The sequence below is a fragment of the Pleurodeles waltl genome, chromosome 7 (assembly GCF_031143425.1).
Source record: "Pleurodeles waltl isolate 20211129_DDA chromosome 7, aPleWal1.hap1.20221129, whole genome shotgun sequence".
In the NCBI taxonomy this organism is placed as follows: Eukaryota; Metazoa; Chordata; class Amphibia; order Caudata; family Salamandridae; genus Pleurodeles; species Pleurodeles waltl.
In genome coordinates, this window is record NC_090446.1 from 65,821,237 (window position 1) to 65,844,135 (window position 22,899).

General features: G+C 45.8%; 1 protein-coding gene across 4 annotated transcripts in view; it reads right to left on the bottom strand.

Moving 5' to 3' along the window:
• Positions 1-22,899, bottom strand: part of STYK1 (serine/threonine/tyrosine kinase 1) — an 89,164-nt gene that overhangs the window by 36,572 nt on the left and 29,693 nt on the right. For 3 of the 4 annotated variants that reach the window (XM_069242941.1, XM_069242940.1, XM_069242943.1), the window contains exons 2-3: positions 4,085-4,180; positions 2,018-2,152 (exon numbers count right to left, since the gene is read on the bottom strand). In XM_069242941.1, coding sequence (XP_069099042.1) covers positions 2,018-2,152; positions 4,085-4,151 — 202 coding nt within the window. In that variant the 5' untranslated portion in view covers positions 4,152-4,180. Of the gene's footprint in view, positions 1-2,017; positions 2,153-4,084; positions 4,181-22,125; positions 22,333-22,899 lie in introns of those variants that run through there. The other variant, XM_069242942.1, reaches the window with a different exon arrangement.

The window sequence follows — 22,899 nt, forward strand, 5'->3', positions numbered from 1 at the left end:
GAACAGTGGCTATCAACTTACACGAAGTTGCACTAAAATGATTACAAATGTGTGAAATATTGAAAATGTGCAATAACAATGTAGTAGTATGTCATATTAAGATGTATAACATATGTTTTGCATTATATTGTAGAGCTAGCTTAGCCGAAGTTGTGGCCTAGTTTTGCCAGGCCTCATGCAGCAGCAGAATAACCATGCACTGTATAGAAGCTTACGTGTTGAACTGACCCCGAACCACTCGATGTTAATCAAATCTGCTTAGCTAGAATTTTTTGCAATGCACCGACTGACAGGAGATGAGGGAATAAATGTTGCAACATGCAGTGTGTAGAGCAGGCTAGATGTACTCTCCCAGGACTCGAACAATAGAGACACTGACTGAAGGAGAAGATGCAACATTTTCGATACCTGATGAGCCGGATGATGAGGACATCATACCATGAACCAATCGACAACCTGAGAGCGATGAAATATTAGAATTCATAGATTTGAAGGATTGAATGTATTGGGTAACATCACATAGGGTGATTAATTGACCAATTAGGAATTAGGGGTTGGACTGGGTAACTTTAATATAATGTCATGACAAAGGGAGAAAACTTCAGATGCTCGAGGTTAGGCGTGGATGTTCGAAGAGATACGAGATTCTGTCATTGTGCTCACAGGGGTTTCCCCCAACCCCGTCCCACCTCTGTGGGGACCACCCGACTGCTCAGTGGCCTGCCCTGGCCCAGTGGGCGGGGTGTTGGGGGAGCGTTATACACATACATACTCACACATGTTATTTCCACGCTGCCGCTGATGTTATGCATTATTGTGGATTACATTTTGCTGTTTGGTCTATTTTTTAGATGTTGGTCACATGCACAGGAAACACAGCCTTAGTAAAGCGTTTAATGGACCTCTCCCCCGCTTGGTCGGGGAGCAGGGTTACATCCTTCCTAACAGAGGCTGCAGGGACGGGGGCTTGGCCTTCTCAGCACGAACCCTTATTTAATGTTGATGATTTCTGTATTATTAGGTTCTCGTGACTACTCGATTTAAACAAGTTAAAAAAAAAAGTAGCCTTCTGTCATCAATACCTGATGCGATTTGTACTTATGTTGGGGTTCATGGAACTTTGGGGATCCGTTCTTGCTTTTTTTGTTTATGAATTTTTGCATATTTTCTCATACATTAGTAGTGGATTTGTTTGTGAATGCTGTACAGCAAACATTTCCTTCAAGGGAAGGTCACACAGATTTGGAGGCACTCAGCTGTGGCAAGCCTGTGGATCCCCAAAAGTCATCTTTCAAAAGCAGAAGTGTCATGTACCTAACATGGTTAGAGGCGTTTAATGCTTTCTTTTACACCAGCGAACATAGCAATGTTCTTTTTTTTCGCATTTCACAAGGTTTCCAAAACTGCTCTGTTTAAGCTCACCTTCATTTCTGCAAAGTTTTTCACTGCACTACGAGGCAATGTTCACACTAATCAAACCCAGCTAAGTCAGTGCTTAATTTGAGCCGGTGGTTTTCGGTGCTCGGAAGTGGCACTTATTTGCAACAGCAGGACTTGACAGCTGCCATTTGGTGGCACTGTTTTTTGCAGTTTAAATATGAATAGAACAACAGTTGTTTACTAGTGCAATAAGCATTGTAAACAACTAGTGTCTGCCACCCGAGCCATTCTTGTAGCTTTGGGGGCCTCGAAGAGTCTGAATTGTCAGACCTGTAGCAGTGTGATGGTTAGGAGTTGTGTAGGTACTGCCATTTGCAGCGCTGACAGTGACAATATGTGTTGCAACCTGCAGTGGCCTCCTGACGAGGGCCCTGGCACTAATTAATATTTTTTTTAAACATTAAGCACTGGGCTAAGGTGGGTAGTGTATCCAGACTTTTTGGCAGCTTAAACCTTATTTAAACTACACATTTAGCTTTTGTAAAATACCTCGTCGCAAAAGCCATGATGCGTGAAACTGATAACCTTCTCAACTTCTTAAAGCTTTTCAAAAAGCTCTGGGCAGCCCACTGCTTACCTGCTTCAGCAATCTCTTGATCCTTCACCTTCATACTTCGGTGTCGCAGGCAGAGGATGGTAATCAGCAAGATTAGGAAGAGTCCAATCAGAAGCACGGGCACTATGATCACCTCATACTGGTACTCGCGGACAACTGCAGCGGATAGAAGGCAGAGAGAAGAGGCGTAATGGAATGGGATGTTCAGACAGAGCCAGAACGACAGTGTGGTGGGTTGAGCAGGCTGAGTCCCTGGCTAGTGGTTGGGCTATGATCTTGACCAGTGCCAGAGCCAACTATGATGTTTATCCTCATAGGTAGATTAAAAAAAATAGCAGTTAGTCAGGTTACAAAACTACCTGTTATTTAAGAGCCAAACAAATCAGATGTGAACTGTGTATTCAGCTATAATTCTTAATACTTTAAAAAAATATATATGTACCACTATGGAGAGCTTAATGCTAGCTTGAAGCTCAATAATGAATTTAGATTCCCATTGACTCTGCACAAAGACAAAGATTTAGAAGGAACAATAAAGAAAGAGAAGAACTCTGCAAAGTATACAAGTGGATTCAGCAAAAGAGCACTATTAAGAAGGTGACAAGATAAGCAACCCGTAGACTGAAGATCTACAGGCAGGAGAAGTCATAAAGGAAGAGACAATTGAAGAAGCTGACAGGGGAAATCTTGAACAGACAAAAGCAAATTGGAGAGCAATGAAAAAAAGAACTAGAGAAAAGACGATCACAGAGAAAACTAGGAGTGATAAGTGAGTTAAAGGGAGTGTAAAACAGTGGCAGTACAGTTTGGGGATGATGAGAAGACAGTACAGGGTGAACAACCAACAGGGATGACCGAGGAACAAAAGCAAAGAGAAGCAGACTAGAGAACAGATATACAAATGGAAAAAGAAGAAAGAAAGTTGGGCAAGAGAAAGGAGAACCAGGAAGAAGAAAGACGAGCAGATGAACAAAGGGGGACACTTAGCGAGTCTCAGAAAGCAAGAAGGCGGGGTGGAAACTTATGAGCAGCACCGAACATTGATGTGTTAATAAAACTTTATGATTAGAAAAAGTATCTACAGGGGGAACAAAAGGCTATCCACCACTCAAGCGCTCATTCACGCTAATGATCAGTCTTAATAAAGGAATATACTAGAAAATGATTTAATAAATAATCCCATATAAGTACAAAGATAAAAAACACTTTTAAAAAACCTAGTCAACCCAGTGGAAAAAACTGCTGCAAAAAGGTTAATTAAAAACAGAACATCTGGGAGACAAAACACAAGACATCCACTCTAGTCTGTCATATTGTGCTGTCCCAAGTGTCGACGCATTTTTGTGGACTTTCAAAGTCCTACCACCACCACCGAAACATGTCAACACAAGTTGGATTGCTGGACCCATTGTAACTGGCCTAAAACAGAAAAGAGATTGAGTACACAAATCAATTAGCCAGTATATATCAAATTTGGGACAGCACAATATGATAGACTAGGGTGGATGTCTTGTGTTTTGTCTCCCAGATGTTCTGTTTTCAATTAAACGTTTTGTAGTGTTTTTCCGCCGGGTTGACTAGGTTTTTTAATAGGGCTTATTAACTTTGTACTTATATGGGATTATTTATTAAATTATTTTCTAGTATATTCCTTTATTGAGACTGATCATTGGAGTGAATGAGTGCTTCAGCAGTGTATTGAGTGGTGGATAGACTTTTGTTCCCCCTGGGGATAAGTTTTCTAATTACTGTGCTACAGTGTCCTGTCCCCTTGGGGTGACAGGTTGAGTGGGGCCCTCTCTCCCTCTTGGTTTTGAGGAAACTTTAAACACGTGAAGGCAAGTCCAACTATGAAGATCATGAAAACACTGGATCCAGTGGATCAGCAAATAGATCAAACAGAAGGAAAACCGGGTGTGAGCAGGATCACAGTGCTGTCATTAGAAATAAGGAGAAGGGCACTGCGCATGAAAAGCCATTGAAGCTAGGGCTAGGTCAGTGTGTTTCTTTGACATAGGTGGCTGCTGAATGATTGTGGACAGCACAGTCAGTGGAGGCCTTTCCAAGGTATATCAGGTTCATACTCACTGCAGAGTGTGTCATTGTCGGCACAGGCCATCAGTGAGCGGCTTTGCGGCTTTAGATCCCCATCCATGGCTCCCTAACTCAGCCGGCCTTTCGGATCTATAAAGAAAAGACATAAAGAGGTCAAAACTAAGAATACAAAATACAAAATCAATGTATGACAGTAGTCCAGGCTTAGACACGTCTTGACTGCACACACCGTGATTATATAACTGTGACACAAATCACTAACTGCAGCATACGACAATCGACAGAAGGTACATGGCAAGGGCAAACCACACCTTTATTAACTGCCTGCAGGAAGTCACCGCATATAGGGAAGTCTTGGAAAATCTCACTTGGGTTTTACCTTGTGGAATTCAGAGTGACGGAGTGGAGGAAATAACTACGGACAGCACACCAAGCTCCAACTTCCTGATTGCAGACTGTCACTTGAGAAAAAGTGGTGGTTACTTGTGTTAACATATGTATACTTAGTTCAGGATAACTTATGTATTCTTAGTTTTACAGCTTATTCAGAAATATGTAAGGGATGTCCTTTCAATGTAGCACATTGTAATTGATGGGGAAGTGGTTGAGGGGAAGCGAAGTGCTTAATTTGAACTGGTGTTTTCTGTCGCTCAGCACCAGCACGTAATTGTGAACACTGCAACTTATGACAACTGCCACATGGTGGCACTGTTTGTGTAATTTAGAGATGAGCAGAACAACAGATGTTAATTCAATATAAATTAAAAATAACTAATGCCTGCAGCGTAAGGCTTTGCTATAGCTTTGGGGGCCTCAAATAGTGTGAATTGTTACACTTACAACAGTGTGACTGTTAGCAGTTTTGCAGATAGTGTCATTGGCAGCAGCGACTGATGGTGGAAGCTACAATGGATTCCTGATTTTTTTTTCTTTTAACAAAGTAAGCACTGGGGAGGCAGGGTAGTAGGGCTGAAGGTGCTTCCGTGTGAAGGATGCCAGAGTGATGACTACTTCATGTTCATATATCTCAGCCCTTTCAATGCTATGTGTGGTTTGACTCCATTTGCACAATGCAGAATAAGTCTAATGTAAAGGGCTCGCCTGTTCTGAACCGAGATGACCAAGAAGTAGCCAAGAAGTACTTCTCGCAGGATGTGTGGTGAAGAATAGGTGACTGTCCTGCAGAGGATTTCGGTTGGTATGCCTGGGACTGACTATGGAAGCTGATCTACCCCTAATTGTATAGGCTTGGATATCCTTCGAGGCAAATGAGTTTATTCAATGCAGGAAAAAAATCTGGAAGCTGTAATCAATTTATTACTTCTTTCTTACTGTTAGTAACATTATTTTTGATTTCCTAAACTATTTAGAAATGTTAAAGGAGGTAACAAAGAAACATTGCATCTGAAGAGTATGATTGGGGCGCCTTCAGTCTAAGGAAAGAGGAAAAAATCTAAGAAAAAGACAACTCATGTTTCAGAAAGAACCTTTTGATTAAAAACAGAAAGATGCTACAAAATGCAATGTTTATGTGAAAACTGTCTAATGCTAATCAAGCAGGAATGCTGCCATTTTGCAAATAAACGTGATAGCAATGAAAATGCTGTCTTCCAAGTAACTAAATCTATTCCTGTAGAAGATACAGGCTCAGCAGACTTTTGTATTGTTCTAACTAGTGTCCCGAGTAGAGAGATCAGGCAGTAGATGTGTAAGTAAAAACAAAGTCTACTTAGGAAGTTCAAGTTAAATGAAGAAAAAGCACCTGGAAGGACACCACCTCCCTGCACAGCCTCCTTTGGATTATGGCTGAACTGCCAGACAGGTCTGAGCCACCAGCACCCTTATGTCAGCGCAGAAGCGACATTAAAGTGCAAGACACTTCCAGAAGGACAGGCGATGTGACCACACACCAGGGTGCTCCAGGCTGTGCTCCAGCCTCGACCCAGTGCCACCTTAAAGCACATGGGGCCCTGGGGAGGTATAGTGCAGGTAAAATCTGATCATGCTCTCCCTAGGTCTCTTCCCTGCACAGTCCCTCCTCTCCCCCTCCTTGTGCAGACTCATCTGATGAGCGAGGACGTGAAATGAAGGGGGACAGATAAATGAAGAGGATGGTAGGAGAAGGGAGGTGAAGAGACCAATGAGGTACAGCAGTGGGTCCCGACCTTTTGAATTCTGTGGACCCCCATTTTTATCATTACTGGAACCTGGGGACCCCTACTGAATCATTAGTAGAATCTGGGGACCCCCCCCCCCCACCCCACATTGAGTCATTACTGAAAGCTGGGGACCTAATCTGTTAATATGAATTCATTTCCTGAGCAGTCGCAGACCCCCTGAAGAGGCTTCACAGACCCCCAGCGGTCTGCAGACCCCAGGTTGGAAACCACTGCTCTGGAGTGTTTCTAAGCGCTAATAGGTAGACATCACTGTGCCTTCATCCCTACAGAAAGCCAGTTTTGTTTTTCTTGTATATGTGGAATTTGAGAAGACAAAGAGAAACACTGAGTGATATATGTAAGAGTTCCTCCGTTTTGGTTGTGAGGAACCATCCTTCCTGAATTTCTCCTTGGAAATGCCCGAGGCTGCAACCCTGGTTTTATATGTGTTTGTCAGATGCTTGAGGAACACAAAGCTGTCTTTAAGAAACGATTATATTAAAGTTTGCAGACATTACTCTATTTTCAACCTTCATAAGAATGCCATCAGCTGAGGGGTGGAGACAAGGGAGTAGTCGGAAAATAAAAATATCCACCCCCCACTTAGAACCAAACTCTTATTGGAAGAAGCAAGTCATTGCGACCCTCCCCAGACGGGCTTGCTGGGCTATTCCATCCAAGCATCTATTCACTCATCTTTTCATCTTACCATCCACCTGCTGATATCCACCATTTCACCTTTACATTCTGACATCCAGTCTTTCATCCGACATTGTCTATTACCATACATCCATCCGTCTACCTGCTCATTTCTAAACATATCCATCTATCTACAAACCTATCCATCAAATATATCCATCCTTTCATTCAATCACTCATCCTTTCAAGTATCCATCTCTCCTTTCATTCATCCATCAATTCTTTCAGTCATCCATCCTTTCTTTCGCTCATCCATCCACCCTTTTACTCATTCATCCATCCTTTCACCCCATGCATCCATCCATCCTCCCTGCCTCTCATCCATCTACCTACTCATCCTTCCTTTCACTTATCCGTCAGACCTTTGACCCACCCATCCACTCATCCAACCATCCACTGATCAATCCACTTTTTCAGTCATCCATCCACCCTTTCACTCATTCATCCATCCATCCATCCTTTCATTCACCCATCCATCCACTCTTTCACTCATCTGCTCATTCATTCACCCTTTCACTCATCTGTCCATCCATCTTTCCATCCTTTCATCCAGCCATCCATCAACCCACCCTTTCAATTATTCATCAGTTCTTTTACGCATCCATCCTTACGTCCATCCTTTCACTCATCCATTTATCCACCCTTTCACTCAGTCCATCAATCCATTCTTCCCCTCGTCAATCCATCCATTTACCCTTTCACTCATCAATCCACCCTTTCACCCACTCATCCTCTCTCATTATCCACCCATCCATCTACCCTTTCACTCATCCATCCTTCTTCCCTTTCACTCATCCATCTTAACATCCATCCTTTCAATCATTCATCAGTACATCTATCTATTCATCATCTCTCATCTATCCATCTTTTCGATCATCCATCCACCATTTCACTCACAAACCCATCCATCCACCCTTTCACTCATCCATGCACCCTTTCATCTAGCCGTCCATTTATCCTCACTTTCACTCATTCATTATCACTCACCAATCCTTACATCCGTCCTTTCACTCATCCATTCATTTATCCATCCATCCACTCATCCTCCCATCCACCCTTTCAACTCATCCATCTAGCCTTCCAACCCAGCCATCTATCCATCCATTTATCTTCTCATTCATCGTCCATCCTTCCACTCACTCATCCATCCATCCTTTCTCTCATCATCCATCCCTTCACATTCATCGATTCATCGGTCCTTCCTCCGTTTCACGCATCCATCATTACATCCACCCTTTCACTCATTCATCCGTTTATCCATCCATTCACCAACCCACCATTTCACTCACTCGCCTTCCCACCCTTTTCCGTTAATTACAAGCCTTTGTCTGTCCAGGTGCAGACAGAAGAGCCCATAAAACATCCCGCCCCGCTGTAGCTGCTAAAGCGGGGGCTGGACAAGATCCCTGGATGAAGAAAGACCTTAAAATGGATGAATGATTCCAGCGTGCTGACGTGCGCTTCCTGAGTTAGGCAACATGACTTCCTGCGGGGGGAGCACGCGAGACTCTGGCTGGATGCGCCTTCTGGATAGCATCACACATTTGAACAATATTTTTATCTCGGCTGGTCTTATGACTTGTGGTCCATGGGACTCAATTCAACACCCAGGCCTCTAAATCCAAGTACTTTAGCCATAGTAATGACCAAAAGATGTTCGAATTAGGCCTATCAGGAAGCAACGGACACCACACCTACACCCAACAAATCTTTTAAAAAATATGAGTTATTAACAGAGGCTGAAAACAAAATCAACCAAACAATGAAATCAACTAGAACTTTAAAACAATAAAAAAGACACAAACTGCATCCGAAGGAAAAGATGGCATTCAACACAGTTGAAGGCCATGAACAGTATCAGAAATGGTACCCGAGGGAAGGGTGAGAAGCAAACATGAGGGCTCTTACAGCCTCCTAACAACAGTTCACTGGTGAGGAGACGAGGATACTATAGTATCCACCAGGCCTTTTGATGTAGCTGAAAATCCCCCAACAGGAGACTGCTGGCAGAGTCAGTACTGGGGACGACGACTCCAGGACGCAGGTCTCCCTCTCAGTTACACACTCATTTAAGAACATCTCCCTGGGGTGCTAAGGTAGTAGTACGAAGGTAAATCCTGTTTGGGTCAAGAAGAGTCTTGCGCTGCAGACTCTGCACCTGGGAGCGCAGTCAAGATGGTGGGACGTGGGTAAAGTTGGTGAAAGCTTAAAATAGGGGAAGACGGGAGCACCAGCTGAGTGAGAGAATGTGGCATAACAGCCAGAGCTGCCGACTTTGGAGCGCACGGGAACCTTATTCGAGTCTCGGCTTTGGCTCAACATCCTGTGACTCTGGGCAAATCAATTACTCTCCCTGCGCCCACCAAAAATTAATGTGTCCTTGTGTAATGCAACTGGTGCTCATGAAAAGCGCTCCAATACCTTTGGGTGGAGTTTGCGCCATATAAAAAAATAAAAAAAACACAAAAAAGAGGGGCCTTTATCCGCTTAGATTTGTATGTGCTTTACAATTTCTCGTATGGAAGAGAGATATACATTGTCGAAGTCTGTCCTCTGGTGGTCACCAGTGGAAACTGCAGCTCAAGAGGACGTTAAGGTCCCCATTCACAAAGGTAAACTTAGACCAAAAGGCTCAGCTTACAACTTTCGGTATTCACAAACACAAACGCAAGTTACGAGTAGTATCTTTACGTCGTGCCCTGCATGCTGAGATTCCGCCCCAAGAGTGGAGATAAAGATATTTATTGTAACTTACCTTTGTGAATACCAAGAAGTAGTAAAGTTAGACTTTTGGTCTTATGCACGGACACATCAGAAGCGGTTTAAAGGGAGGAGGGGAAGCTAATGAGTCCAATAATGCATTTTTGGGATTGAATTTCTTAAACCATACTCTGTATCAGGCCCTCTTGAAAAATATCAACTGGACGGATATTCAGCTTATGGAGTCTCTTTGCTGGGTCATACTGCATCTGAGTTCCAACCACCCTTAGCCTTCTCTGGGGTAGACTTCGAGTGCTTGTTACTTGCACCTTTGAGGAGACAAGCTCACAAAATGAATGAAATTACCTTAAGGGCTGAAACACCAATGATAAACAACAGTACCCTTCTGAATACCGCCGAATCAGCCCCTACTGCCGCAGGACCCCCAGAAAAGATCTCACAATCTACTTCTTCCTTTTTCTCTTTACATGACAATATGTGGGGGATATGCTTAGAAATATGCACACTGCCACCCTAGTGTGGTCCAGTTCAAAACTTTGGAGCCCGAAGACACGTTTTTAAATCCCCATCTGGTTAAATTGTGCGGTCTTGAACAATTACCTTATTTCATTTACCTACATTTTTTTTGTCCAAATTGGGAATATTTGGGAGTCAATCTAATAGCAATTTGAAAGTTTGTGGTTAAAAATAAACTGGCCTAGATATTACTTTGGGAAGGGTGGGTTGATGGTCTAATCACCAAAATGAAATGTGGTGGTAAAGTAATAACCTTTGGAACAAGCAGTACTGTGCATGTAAAGCCATAATTGGGGTGTATGGGCCTGACATATCCCTGAGTGCCAGAGTTACTGCATAGGATGCACCAACCATAATTAGAACAGTGGAATGTCAAGCGCTCCATTGGAAACAACGGAGTGCTTCGGGCTTCTAATGGCTGGTAGAAGCCTGGAGCTCCAACATTCCAATGTGTGTCTTTCACAGAGCCTGAGGGGATTTCGGTCCAATCTGGCTCTGTAGGGACTTTGTTTTATTTATTCGAACATTCTGCCCTCTAGTGGCGGAATGTTCTAATAACCTTATAGCTCTTTGTAGCTGGGTTATAACTGCCATAAAAGGCCCGCTCCATTGTTAATGGCCCTAGCCTTTGGTTTGGGCCTTTAACGCTGGAGCAGGCCTTTAATTGCCAGTATAGCCCGCTACGGTGGGCTATAAAGCCATATCAATCCTCTGTAGAGCCAGCACCCTAATAGGGCACGAAGAAGCATTGCTATTCACTAGCCTTCCAACTATGGCCTGTCTCCATACCTGTAACATAAGGTCATCTCTCCCTTCAGCTAGCAATGGGTGGATATTTACACCTGACACGACTAAGTCATGGATTGCTTAAGGTCACCTAATTATAATTTGTGATTGTCAGCACTACACCAGGACATGTCCATTGCTTTCCTCCTGTCGAATAACACAGGCAGCTCTTTGCACCAAACCCAAACTCAGGAAAACAGCAAAACACCAGCCTGTATTTCTGACATAGAGATCAAAGCTTCAGGAATAAACAACAGGTGTTGCTATTACCCGAGTTAATTGTATTCAATGTACCAATCCTTGAAGGATGGAAGGCTGACTTCGCCTAAACAGGATGCAAAATTGTGACCTTCAGGTCACTGCAGATGCCAGTTGATTGTTTAATCCCACTGATTGTGCTAAAACATTCAGGATGGATTTTTAAGAGTTGCAAATGTCTAGATCCCTTCATCTGTGCTTATGCTTTGTGGTGTCTTGACTAACAGAGCCACAAACTGCAAGGGAAAGTATTCTTTGTGCAGCCTTCCACCTACAGCTGTGCATGAATCCAGATCCTTCATGTGGAGGAAAATCTATGGGGCATATTTATACTCTGTTTGCGCCAAATTTGCATCATTTTTTTAATGCAAATTTGGCGCAAACTTAACTCCATATTTATATGTTGATGCTAGACCCTTCGGGAGTTTGCACCATTTTTTAAATGCGTGAACCCACCTTTCGTCAATGAAATGCAAGGTAGGCATTCCCATCCAAAAAATGACGCTATCCCCATAGCGCAGTATTTATCCCTCCATGCTAAAATGAAGCACGGGTGGGAGACGGACCCAGGTAATGGCGTTAAGTGCTTAGCACCATTATTTAACGCCTGGGTCAGACCAGGCATTAGGGGACCTGTGGACACATTTCCATGGTCAAACATCATGGAATGGGTCCACAGGTGCCCAACCCAAGCCTCAGGAACATCCACACCCACACCAGAGGGACACCAGAGGACGGGGGACCCCATCCCAGGTAAGTATGGGTAAGTATTTTTTTTTTTTTAAGTTCCATTAGGGGACCAACAAGGGGCCACCTGCATGGCAGTGGGTGCAATGGCCATGCCCAGGGGACACTGGTCCCCTGTGCTGGCCACTGGGGTGGTGGGCATGACTCCTTTCTTTTCTAAGACAGAAGTCATGTTTTAGGATGGTTGTGCGCCTGGAAATGACACAGGGCTGGTTAGCAGAATTTTTTGCCGCTAACCAGCCTAACATCATTTTTTGATGCACAATCTCCTATTCTCATACCGCCACCCACCCCGGCTAGCGTAATTTCTGTTTACGCTAGCCCAAGCTTAGCACCGGCTTACACCATTCCATGAATATGGCACCCGGCTGGTGCTCATGAAGGGTGCAAGCTGCAGTAAACCTTTTGGTGCAAAACTGCTTTAGTGCAGTTTTGCACCAAAAAGTTTAAATATGCCCCTATGTGTGAAGATAGTACATGTGTGAAATGTCACAAATATATGTCTTCTCCTCATTTATGTACCATCTAAAATGCGGGTGTTCTATGATTACCCACATTTCTATATCACTTACTCTAGGTTCATCAATATAGATGTAGGTTTAGAAGTGCACATAAGTCTAGGAAAAACATTTCAAATGTATGTGAAAAGCTACAAAAGTTTCACCTCTCGTGGTATTTACCACATTAGCAGTGGGTGTTCCTCGTCACCCCTCCCGCATCTGCTCTTGGTGTCACCTACACGTGTGAAAAGATTCAGAATTCCTACACAGCAGCAAGAGTGAGGATGTAGCAAGACATATACCCAGATTTCCAGAAGCATTAGGAATAAAAATGCTTATATGCATCACTTGAAAGTTTATTCCTTTACAAGTCATTATCACGCATTGACAATGGGTCACTGTGGACGATGGGCAGGGTCGCAACAAAACACTTGACAAGCAACTGACAAGGGTTCACAGAAATTCTGCCTCATTAACATTCATGAGACAATGCATTCTGGGAAAGCTTTTCCACGGCTTTAAATACGAAAGTGCTGTAAAGAAAATAATGGAGCTGGGCAATAAAAACGTGAAAATGATGGAAAATAGCGCAAAAGGAGAGGGGAGTCTAAGATGACCCTATTCGAGACTAGCTTCAGGAGCCCCCAATGGCTGCAAACGTCATGCAACACTATTGGCTGGGCAGGTCAGGAGACACTATTGGCTGTGAGGCAAAGGAGACCCTAATGCAGAATCTTCAGTGTGGGGAATAGGTGGGGGAATAGGAGGGGGGTAGGCCTCTGAGGGGAGGGTATGGGATAGCGGACTTGATCTCAGGGGCGGTGTCAAGTTCTGTCCAAGAGGAGCAGTTATTATGCTGCTAGTGAACAGAGACAAATATCATGCTTAAATTGACCCTGTGTTTTTAGTAGAAGAAACCAGAGTGGCAATGGACCACTATACCTTGTAGCCTATGGCAGGCTATAAGGCTATAGTGGGCCAACAGTAATGTCTTTTTTCACTCAAACCTGGCTGGAAGCGGGTATCAAAGTGAGAGAAGGGGAGTGAAGCCTCCAACTAATCATCAAAGTGCCTCCCCCGATTTCTGATGAAGAACCACACTGAAGAGTCCTTTGCACTTTATGAGTGAGTCCCAGCTACCCAAGCATGCTGAAAATTGTGTATTTCATTGTATTTGTAAAAGGATAACTGAACACAATTGCAATTTTCAATAGCTTATTATGTTCAGAGCTGACAATATCATAGCAAAATTATGAGAAAATTAGTTTGTCATTCTAGGGCTCCAGATTATTATTATTTTCTTTTTTTACACAAGTGGGGCACAACATGTTAACGTTTGAAGGCCATTGCCTTATAGGCTGCAAGCCTCAAAACTCTTAGAATCACAGGAAACCTTAACAAATGTATTTCTCAGAAGTACCTCTCTGGTGACACATTGTGCAAGTCTAAGGAGCCCAGAACGGTGAAAGACTCAGGAGCCACTATGGGTGAAAGACTCAGGAGCCACTATGGGTGAGAGACTCAGGAGCCACTAAGGGTGAGAGACTCAGGAGCCACTAAGGGTGAGAGACTCAGAAGGCACTAATAGTGAGAGACTCACTAGCCACTAAGAGTGGGTGACTCATGAACCACTAATAGTGAGAGACTCATGAACCACTAATAGTGAGAGACTCATGAACCACTAATAGTGAGAGACTCATGAACCACTAATAGTGAGAGACTCATGAACCACTAATAGTGAGAGACTCATGAACCACTAATAGTGAGAGACTCATGAACCACTAATAGTGAGAGACTCATGAACCACTAATAGTGAGAGACTCATGAACCACTAAGAGTGAGAGACTCATGAACCACTAAGAGTGAGAGACTCATGAACCACTAAGAGTGAGAGACTCAGGAGCCAATAAGAGTGAGAGACTCAGGAGCCAATAAGAGTGAGAGTCTCAGGAGGTACTAAGGATGAGAGAATCTGGAGACACTCAGAGTGAGAGACTCTGGAGACACTCAGAGTGAGAGACTCTGGAGACACTCAGAGTGAGAGACTCTGGAGACACTCAGAGTGAGAGACTCTGGAGACACTCAGAGTGAGAGACTCTGGAGACACTCAGAGTGAGAGACTCTGGAGACACTCAGAGTGAGAGACTCTGGAGACACTCAGAGTGAGAGACTCTGGAGACACTCAGAGTGAGAGACTCTGGAGACACTCAGAGTGAGAGACTCTGGAGACACTCAGAGTGAGAGACTCTGGAGACACTCAGAGTGAGAGACTCTGGAGACACTCAGAGTGAGAGACTCGGGAGCCACTCAGAGTGAGAGACTCGGGAGCCACTCAGAGTGAGAGACTCGGGAGCCACAAAAGTGAGTGACTCAGAAACCACTTAGGGCGAGTAACTCAGAAGCCACTAAGGGTGGAGAGTCAGGAGCCACAAAGGGTGGAGAGTCAGGAGCCACAAAGGGTAGAGAGTCAGGAGCCACAAAGGGTAGAGAGTCAGGAGCCACAAAGGGTAGAGAGTCAGGAGCCACAAAGGGTAGAGAGTCAGGAGCCACAAAGGGTAGAGAGTCAGGAGCCACAAAGGGTAGAGAGTCAGGAGCCACAAAGGGTAGAGAGTCAGGAGCCACAAAGGGTAGAGAGTCAGGAGCCACAAAGGGTAGAGAGTCAGGAGCCACAAAGGGTAGAGAGTCAGGAGCCACAAAGGGTAGAGAGTCAGGAGCCACAAAGGGTAGAGAGTCAGGAGCCACAAAGGGTAGAGAGTCAGGAGCCACAAAGGGTAGAGAGTCAGGAGCCACAAAGGGTAGAGAGTCAGGAGCCACAAAGGGTAGAGAGTCAGGAGCCACAAAGGGTAGAGAGTCAGGAGCCACAAGGGGTAGAGAGTCAGGAGCCACAAGGGGTAGAGAGTCAGGAGCCACAAGGGGTAGAGAGTCAGGAGCCACAAAGGGTAGAGAGTCAGGAGCCACAAAGGGTAGAGAGTCAGGAGCCACAAAGGGTAGAGAGTCAGGAGCCACAAAGGGTAGAGAGTCAGGAGCCACAAAGGGTAGAGAGTCAGGAGCCACAAGGGGTAGAGAGTCAGGAGCCACAAGGGGTAGAGAGTCAGGAGCCACAAGGGGTAGAGAGTCAGGAGCCACAAGGGGTAGAGAGTCAGGAGCCACAAAGGGTGACAGGATCAGGGGCCACAAAGGGTGACAGGATCAGGGGCCACAAAGGGTGACAGGATCAGGGGCCAGAAAGGGTGACAGGATCAGGGGCCAGAAAGGGTGACAGGATCAGGGGCCACAAAGGGTGAGAGACTCAGGGGCCACAAAGGGTGACGAGACTCAGGGGCCACAAAGGGTGAGAGACTCAGGGGCCACAAAGGGTGAGAGACTCAGGGGCCACAAAGGGTGAGAGACTCAGGGGCCACAAAGGGTGAGAGACTCAGGGGCCACAAAGGGTGAGAGACTCAGGGGCCACAAAGGGTGAGAGACTCAGGGGCCACAAAGGGTGAGAGACTCAGGGGCCACAAAGGGTGAGAGACTCAGGGGCCACAAAGGGTGAGAGACTCAGGGGCCACAAAGGGTGAGAGACTCGGGGGCCACAAAGGGTGAGAGACTCGGGGGCCTCGAAGAGTGAGAGACTCGGGGGCCTCGAAGAGTGAGAGACTCGGGGGCCTCGAAGAGTGAGAGACTCGGGGGCCTCGAAGAGTGAGAGACTCGGGGGCCTCGAAGAGTGAGAGACCCGAGGGCCTCGAAGAGTGAGAAACCCGAGGGCCTCGAAGAGTGAGAAACCCGGGGGCCTCGAAGAGTGAGAAACCCGGGGGCCTCGAAGAGTGAGAAACCCGGGGGCCTCGAAGAGTGAGAAACCCGGGGGCCTCGAAGAGTGAGAAACCCGGGGGCCTCGAAGAGTGAGAAACCCGGGGGCCACTAAGAGTGGGAGACTCAGGGGCCACTAAGAGTGGGAGACTCAGGGGCCACTAAGAGTGGGAGACTCAGGGGCCACTAAGAGTGGGAGACTCAGGGGCCACTAAGAGTGGGAGACTCAGGGGCCACTAAGAGTGGGAGACTCAGGGGCCACTAAGAGTGGGAGACTCAGGGGCCACTAAGAGTGGGAGACTCAGGGGCCACTAAGAGTGGGAGACTCAGGAGCCTCGAAGAGTGAGAGACTCGGGAGCCTCGAAAAGTGAGAGACTCGGGGGCCAGTAAGGGTGAGTGACACTGAGAGTCTCGGGAGCTGCAAATGGCTGAGAGTCTCAGAAGTTTCTAAGGTGCACAAGTCTCAGAAGCCCATCATCTCTGTGAGCCAAGTGTAGAAGCTAGGATTTCTGAACAGGTCTTTCAGTAATGAAACATGAACATTTCATTGATCTTTATTTGTTTAGAAAAAAAAAAATGTTGTAAAAGTATCATAAACCAACTGAACCTTGTGTTGATTCTTTACTTTCCCTTGTGTGGAAGAGGGTCACTTACACAGATGTAATCCTCATGAGGCCACATAGAGCAGCCAGACCACGTCCTAGGTAACTGAGTATGTCGCCCCCCCACCCCTCCAATTCTCCCCCCCCCCACCCACCGGTAAGGTCTGGACCAGGCCTGCCAGACACTGGCATCTCAGGCTCCATCTTGGGTCGCGTGCTGCTGGGTCATTGACAAAAGGCCCCAGAGTAGAGATCTTCACTTCTACAATTCTAAATGTACAAGCCTCTATGAGTTTTTGGACCCAGTGGTGATAAAGCCGATAGTCCAAGCACCGTGTCTGTCCAAGAGCAAAATGAAATATTAACAAAGATTGGCAAAATCAGGGGTTTAGCCTACGCAACAGCTATAGAGCTTTCCCAATGTACCTTAGCCATGTTGTACAGCAGCGTGGGTAGAGTGGAGTGAAAAGGCATGGTGTAGAGTGGCGTAGACTGGATTGGCGTGTAGTAGAGGGGCGTAGAATAAAGTGGCATAGAGTGTTGTAAATTTGAGTGGTGTAGAGTGGCAGGGTGAAGTGGCGTAGAGAAGACTGGTGTACAGTGCAGTGGAGTAGAGTGGATTGGCAGAGTTTAGTTGAGTGGCATAGAATGCAGTGGAGTAGACTAGAGTGGCATAGAGTGGAATGGCATGGAGTGGCATAGAGTGAAGTGACATGGTGTAGACTTGAGTACAGTAGCATAGAGTAGAGTGGCATAGAGCAGGGTGGAGTGTGGTAGAGTGGCACTGTGTGGAGTGGAGTGGCATATAGTAGAGCAGCAGAGTTGAGTGGCACAGAATGGGGTGGAATAGAGTAGAGAAGACTGGCGTAGGTTGCAGTGGCACAGGGTGGTACAGAGTAGAATGCAGTGGTTTAGAATGCAGAGTAGAGTGGCACAAAGTAGAGTAGAGTGGTGTAGAGTGCAGGGACAGAGCAGAGTGGCTTAGAGTGGAGCTGCGTAGATTGCAATGGTGCAGAACAGAGTGGCGTTAAGTTCAGTGGTGTAGAGTAGAGTGCAGGGGTGTTGAGTTGAGTGACGCAAAGTGCTGTGGCGTAGAGTAGAATGGGTAGAGCGCAGTAGGCTACAGTAGAGTGGTGCAGAGTAGAGTGCAATGGCGTATGGTGCAGTGGCGACTGCGGGGTCCCAGAGAGGTTGAGGGGAAACGGGGCAAGACGAGCAAGAATGAGTCCACTAGGCCCTCTGCAAGAGTACAGAATATGAACGCAACCGGTCATCCATCAACTATTTCATGAGTCTCACTATGGGACTAATCCAAAACACTCCGAAATTACTCTGGGGGGCGGACAGGTGAAAAGATGTAGAAATTCGATGGAGTCCGGACAGACGTTGTACTCTTGGTTCGCTTGAATGGAACGGAAAGGCGCCTGAAAGCAATGGTTTGTAAAAGGAAAGCCACTGTGTCACCTGGTAATCCCTGACGCAGGTGAAGAGTCAGCTGCCAGGAGCATCCTTGGACCTGTGACCTTCATTCTTGGACCTGTGACCTTCATCCTTGGACCTGTGACCTTCATCCTTGGACCTGTGACCTTCATCCTTGGACCTGTGACCTGCAGATCTGCACAGAAGCGGGCCGTAGATATGGGCAAACCTGGGCCACCCGGAGCATCTGCTAACACCGCTGCGATGAACCACTCCCTTCTGGTTCCCGTGCACAGCCTTCAACTTCCTGTCCTGGAGATTCGTAGAGCGCACGACCCAGAAGGGCCTCCCGGTGTTAAACCGGATGAAAGGTGGAAATGCTGATTCAGGAAAGCTAAAAGGAGCAACTTCAACAGTTTTCAGAATGTTAATTCTGACTTTAGTTTTCCTTAAATGGATACCCTTCCCACTCTAAGCTTTTCTGTAAATTCTGGTACCTGTACACTTGTTTTTGGATCACAAAGTGAGCATGGCAAGTACTAGAATGCACTGAGAAAAACTGAGCTATTCTCGTACCTGGAGAACCTGCGACTCCTGCCTCCGGAGGACCCTCGGAACTGGATCGAAGGGCCCGGGCCACTTTCATCGAGTAGCAAAAAGTTGGAAGGCAAATTTGGTGACGCAGACTTCCACCAGCCCCCCGTGAACGTAATTGGGGGTCGCGCCTGCGACCCCCAGCTTGCCCCTTGCGACCCCTGGCACTGCTTCTGCGACCTCTGGGTTCAGAGGTGGCAAAATCAGTGCCAAGAACACAGGGGCAGCTCGTCCTTATGGACGTTTCTTGGAGCCCCACTTCCTTGTTTTTAATCCGTTTTTTTTAAATTACACTAATAGTGAATAATATATTATTTTTAATTCAATAATAGTGTAATTAAAAATGGAGTACAGTTAGCTGGACTACGACCCTCCTTGGCAGCTGAGGTGAGTAAAAAACTATTTTAAATGTATGTTGTGTGTGCGTGCTCATGTAATAGTGTGTATAAGAGAATGTGCGTTTGTGTAAGCATGTGTGTGCGAGTGAAGGGGTGTGATACCACTTCCGCTACCACTGGAATTTTGGTGAATCCATGCTGCCCCCGCGGCCTTTAAAAGGTGCCAGTCACTTGAGAAATGCCGCAAGTTCCCCTTAGGCCTGAATGCCATCAGGTACAGACCTAAGAAGCGCCCTGGTCTGTGAAGCAGGCATTGTGCTCTGAACAAAACCTCCCTCCTTCTCACACACCAAGTGCAGGGTAGGATTTCCTGGCACTTCCCACAGCCTGGTAAGAGATATGCCTACCCACGACACCTGCTAACCTTTAACTCTTCGGCGAAAGAAGAACCGACGCAATGGACATCGGGCCAGCTGGAAGCCATCCCGAGACTGGCTGCAGATTTCCCACAAAATCAGTTATAAACACACAACATGGCTAGCAGTCGCTGGCATCTCCAGGGTTTTACGTAGGATGAAGAAAGCAGGGGATCTCGCAAAGGGGTGTGGCCGATGTAATTAGGGGTGTGGCTTAAAAACACATAAGATAAAATTCTTTGCTTAGCATAGTGTTCCGCCCGACTGGTATTTTTCTGCTTCTTTCTGTCAATGCATCCAGATATATAATACAAGTAACATTACACCTACAACAAGCCAGGACTATTGCCTTTGTCAATGGTTATTAGTGGCATAAGATAAATAAGCAACAACAATGGCTTCACTGTATAAAGTATTGAAAATGCTTCAGTTCTGAAAGTATAATAAGTCTCTTTGAAGTTACATCAAAGACAGCGCACGGTAGTACATGCTGCTTTTTGGAACTGCCGGGACACCGGCAGGACCTGGCTCACTTAAACCCTGACCATCTCCACACTCATCAATCACGAAGGGGGTGCAAGGCGAGTCTTACTTTAAACGTGATGACAGAGAAGCCCTTTTTCGTGATGCAATGAGTCAGTACCTTATCAAAGCAGGACCAGATTTTAGATCTGGATTTATAGAGCAGCAGTACACATGACCTTTTGTTTCCAATTCTTTAAATTATGCAGAGTGGGCTTTGGCTCCTCCCAGTTGAGTCTCCTCTCACTTCATGCTATTGGCTGTTTGATGTATCATTCTGTTTCCAATGGAGTAATTGCACAGCAGTGTATGTGGACTATTTAAAAAATCAAATATACTATGATTCATATATTACATTAGTTATTGCAGCGATGCATTTCACGCTGAAAGCAATCATGTTTTTTTTGTTTGACCTAGAGATAGCTCACCAGCCTTGTAATAAGAAATACAAAAGTCATACATGAGTAGATACAAAGGAGGGCGTTAGCTCTGCCCTAATAATCCACTGGCCTGTTCAGCTGTCATTCACATGTTGTACCTGCCAGTCACAGCACAAAGCAGGGTGCAAAGGGTCAGCCCAGTTTAGCCACTAGTTCTCTTGCACTTTTAGTGGCGTAATTTTGCTCCTGCGCATTTATTTAAAAAGAAGTGCACTTCAGCTCCAGGGCTGCTAGGCTAATACTTTAAATTATTTTATTTCCAGTATTTATCATTTTTAAAAAGTTCTTCGGTTATCACTGCTTATACTGTGTCTTCAGATTACAGTAATTCAAAAGCAATAGAATGTTTTCTTTGCACCAATAGGAATCACATTTTCCCGTCATGCACATGAATCATGAGAAATAATTTAAAAATACCCATTGCATCAGCTTTCAAGTCCGAAACTATTGGCTTTACCAATGCTTACATGGTTTTTATTCACTGCCAACGTTTTTTTTATTGTTTTAGATAGGTCTCAAAATGAAAACGGAACTACTGGCTTTGCCAATGTTTTTTTATTTGTATTCTTGCAGCAGTCGCTTCTATGTAGTGCCTCTTACCCAATGGGGTTCCAAAGCCCTTGCACCTGCAATTTTGTATTCTCCTACAACCAACCAGTGCTTAATTTGAGTCGGTGGTTTCCGGTGGGGGACCCCGCACTTATTTTTGAGGGCCAGAGCTTATTTTTCTGCATTAGGCATTTACTGGAAGTAAACGACACATATGGGAAAGACGGGGGAAGATTAAAACGAAAAAGCGTCACAAAGGCAGAAAGCTGCAAGAGTGATCTGAATGGACAGGGGGTGGCTGTAAATGTATTAAGGGGCCCCCAGATGGCTTCAGGATTATGCTGCCTCAGTATTCAGTGCTCTCACATTTAAACATAGCAGCCGCGTGTTCCAAAGGAGAGCTTCGGGCACCGGCAAATTGTTATTTACAAATTAAGCACTGCAACCAACGCGGGAAGTACGAAAAAGGAGAGGGGTAGACTGTATTGCATGCGTTGTTTAGGCTTGGAAACAAGACATTTCAGAGCTCTGTGGGAATATAATTTCACACCCAGATAAAAGCAAAAGCAAAGCTCCCCCAAGCGATGTCATGTTATCTGTGTTGGGTTCGGTCACGCCTGGGTTTCAGTTGACAGAAAGTTGCATTCTGGGTCTTGCAGTTTTGTTTTCAACATTGCAATCGTGGGCGCAAATCTCAGGATAAGCGCATCCTCTGGAAAAGAAGGCCCAACTGAGGGTGCCAAAGATGACATGCGGGCCACTCAGCACGTAAAGCAAAGGGTCTCGTTTGGTGAAGCGAGAGTACAGACAATGGAACTCTAATATGACTACAGTAATCAGATTACCACACGCTTTCAGGCTGTCTGCGGGATGGCTGCAGGGGGCGCAGTCCGCAGGGCGGGAAGGCGGAAACCTGAGCCGGGCGCTGCCCACACACCCATCCATCCCCTTCCGAGGTTGCAGAGAGGAGGGCGGGGCGGGAAGGATCGCGTTCCCAAAACTGGCAGCGTGTCAATTACCTGACGAGCCGGACGTCCAAGGAGGCCCTTCATTGCCGTGCACGAGGCCGGGAAAGGTGCTCAGCAGGTGAGGGCACCTGCACGAGGTCCGCAGGAATCCTACATGTCACTGGCCACAATCCTGAGGAGGTGACCGGGCTTGAGGAGTCGCCACAGGGCACGTGTGACACTCACTCGGTCCCAGCACATGCACCCTGGGACTTGTAGTTCCATCCCCCAGGACTGTAACCTATCCACTCATAAACAGTGCAATGTGATGCGGGCTAGAAAGTCAATGTGTTGCACGTGACGCGGTTTCACGTAGAGGCTTCCCCTTCATTCTTCAAGGGTCGACATCATAAGCACCAATGAGAGGAGCTTAGGCCACCTGACAACCCCCGTGGACCAGACCTGACTTTAGCTGGAACAGCACTGCATTCTGGGACTTGCAGTTTTGTTTTTAAATGTGCACATATTCTCTAAAAAATCTCAGTATATGAAGCGCTGTTGACTAAAAAAAACAGGACTAGCTGAAGGTGTCATTGAAAGGGTGATGGGTCACTAGGCGCCTATAAGTGGTTCCAGTAATGGGACCACTTTTCAATACAATAATACAAGTTTGTCCTTCATTGTCGCTGTCACTAGTAACAGTTATTTTATAGCCTTTTAGAGCTTTTATCAGTCCCAGACATAGCTGCCAAGTTTCCCAAGTCCATGTGTGACTAGGTAATTAGGTCAGTCCTGCACCGTTCCTTAGAACTGTGGGATGTGCAGTCATATTTAACAGAGTGTAAA